Source organism: Etheostoma spectabile, chromosome 16 (genome assembly GCF_008692095.1).
Source record: "Etheostoma spectabile isolate EspeVRDwgs_2016 chromosome 16, UIUC_Espe_1.0, whole genome shotgun sequence".
NCBI classification, from domain to species: domain Eukaryota; kingdom Metazoa; phylum Chordata; class Actinopteri; order Perciformes; family Percidae; genus Etheostoma; species Etheostoma spectabile.
Window position 1 is genome coordinate 5,611,354 of NC_045748.1, and position 956 is coordinate 5,612,309.

General features: G+C 45.4%; 1 protein-coding gene across 2 annotated transcripts in view; it reads right to left on the reverse strand.

Annotated features, from left to right (window-relative positions):
* Window positions 1-956, reverse strand: part of plppr1 (phospholipid phosphatase related 1) — a 53,451-nt gene that overhangs the window by 11,878 nt on the left and 40,617 nt on the right. For both annotated transcript variants that reach the window (XM_032539611.1, XM_032539612.1), the window contains exon 4: window positions 730-862. In XM_032539611.1, the coding sequence (XP_032395502.1) occupies window positions 730-862 (133 nt within the window). The remainder of the gene's footprint in view (window positions 1-729; window positions 863-956) is intronic.

The following is a 956-nucleotide window of genomic DNA, read 5'->3' on the forward strand; positions in this document are numbered from 1 at the left end:
CGTGGGCTGAAAGTTTTGGGAACCCCTGAGATAAGATACCATACCATAAGATTCACACTTGCTGTTGTAGAAAAGCTCAGGAGGAACTTTACTTCGAGATGCATGAAGGTTTGCATGAAGCTGTTTCCCCCCCAGATGTATATATCTCTCGCTCAAGCTGCCAATTATGTTATGCCCAAATATCGATAACGCCAAAGTCAAAGAGGCTCACTTAAAACCTAGTTTTCTGTGGGATGTATGCTAAAGTGTGTCAGGCCCTTTTACCCTGTTCCCACCGAGCTCCAAAAGGAGACGGTCCTGGAGACAAACATTCCCTTAGCATGCAGCTGCCTAGACTCGCTCAATCTGTAGAGACACAAACACATGTTCATTCAAGGACAGGTTTGTTTATTTGAGTCCAGCCGAATGTTCTCGTCCCCTGACATGTGACCTAGAACCTGATGTTGTCTAAGTTTTCCTTTAGTCTCATCTTACCTTGGGTTACAACATGGGGTTTCTGGAAATTACCATGTAAGAAAAATGCAACGATAACACTGAAAACAAAAGTCTTGGTTTTGCGCCCACGTGACACACATTTTGTGTGTATATGTGTGTGTGTGGGTGTGTGTGTGTGTGTGTGTGTGTGTGTGTGCGATGTAACGTGTGTCTGAGTTGTCAGCTACTACCTGGTGCCATCCACATGAAGGAGCGTCTGGCAGTTTGACTTATTTGGCACAAAGTCCTCCTTACCTATGAAGCGTATGATGCGGCGGATAAGGGGGTTGAGGTAACAACAGTCTCCTGTCACAATGGTTTTCTCCTGGGCCAGGAGAGCTTCCCTCGTAGATTTCATCACGTACATGGACACCTCGCCGATAAAGATCTACACACCCACACAAATACACAGAAATTGCCAGAGAGCAACACAGAAATAGGAAGAGTTGAGAAAGAAACACACACACACACACACACACACA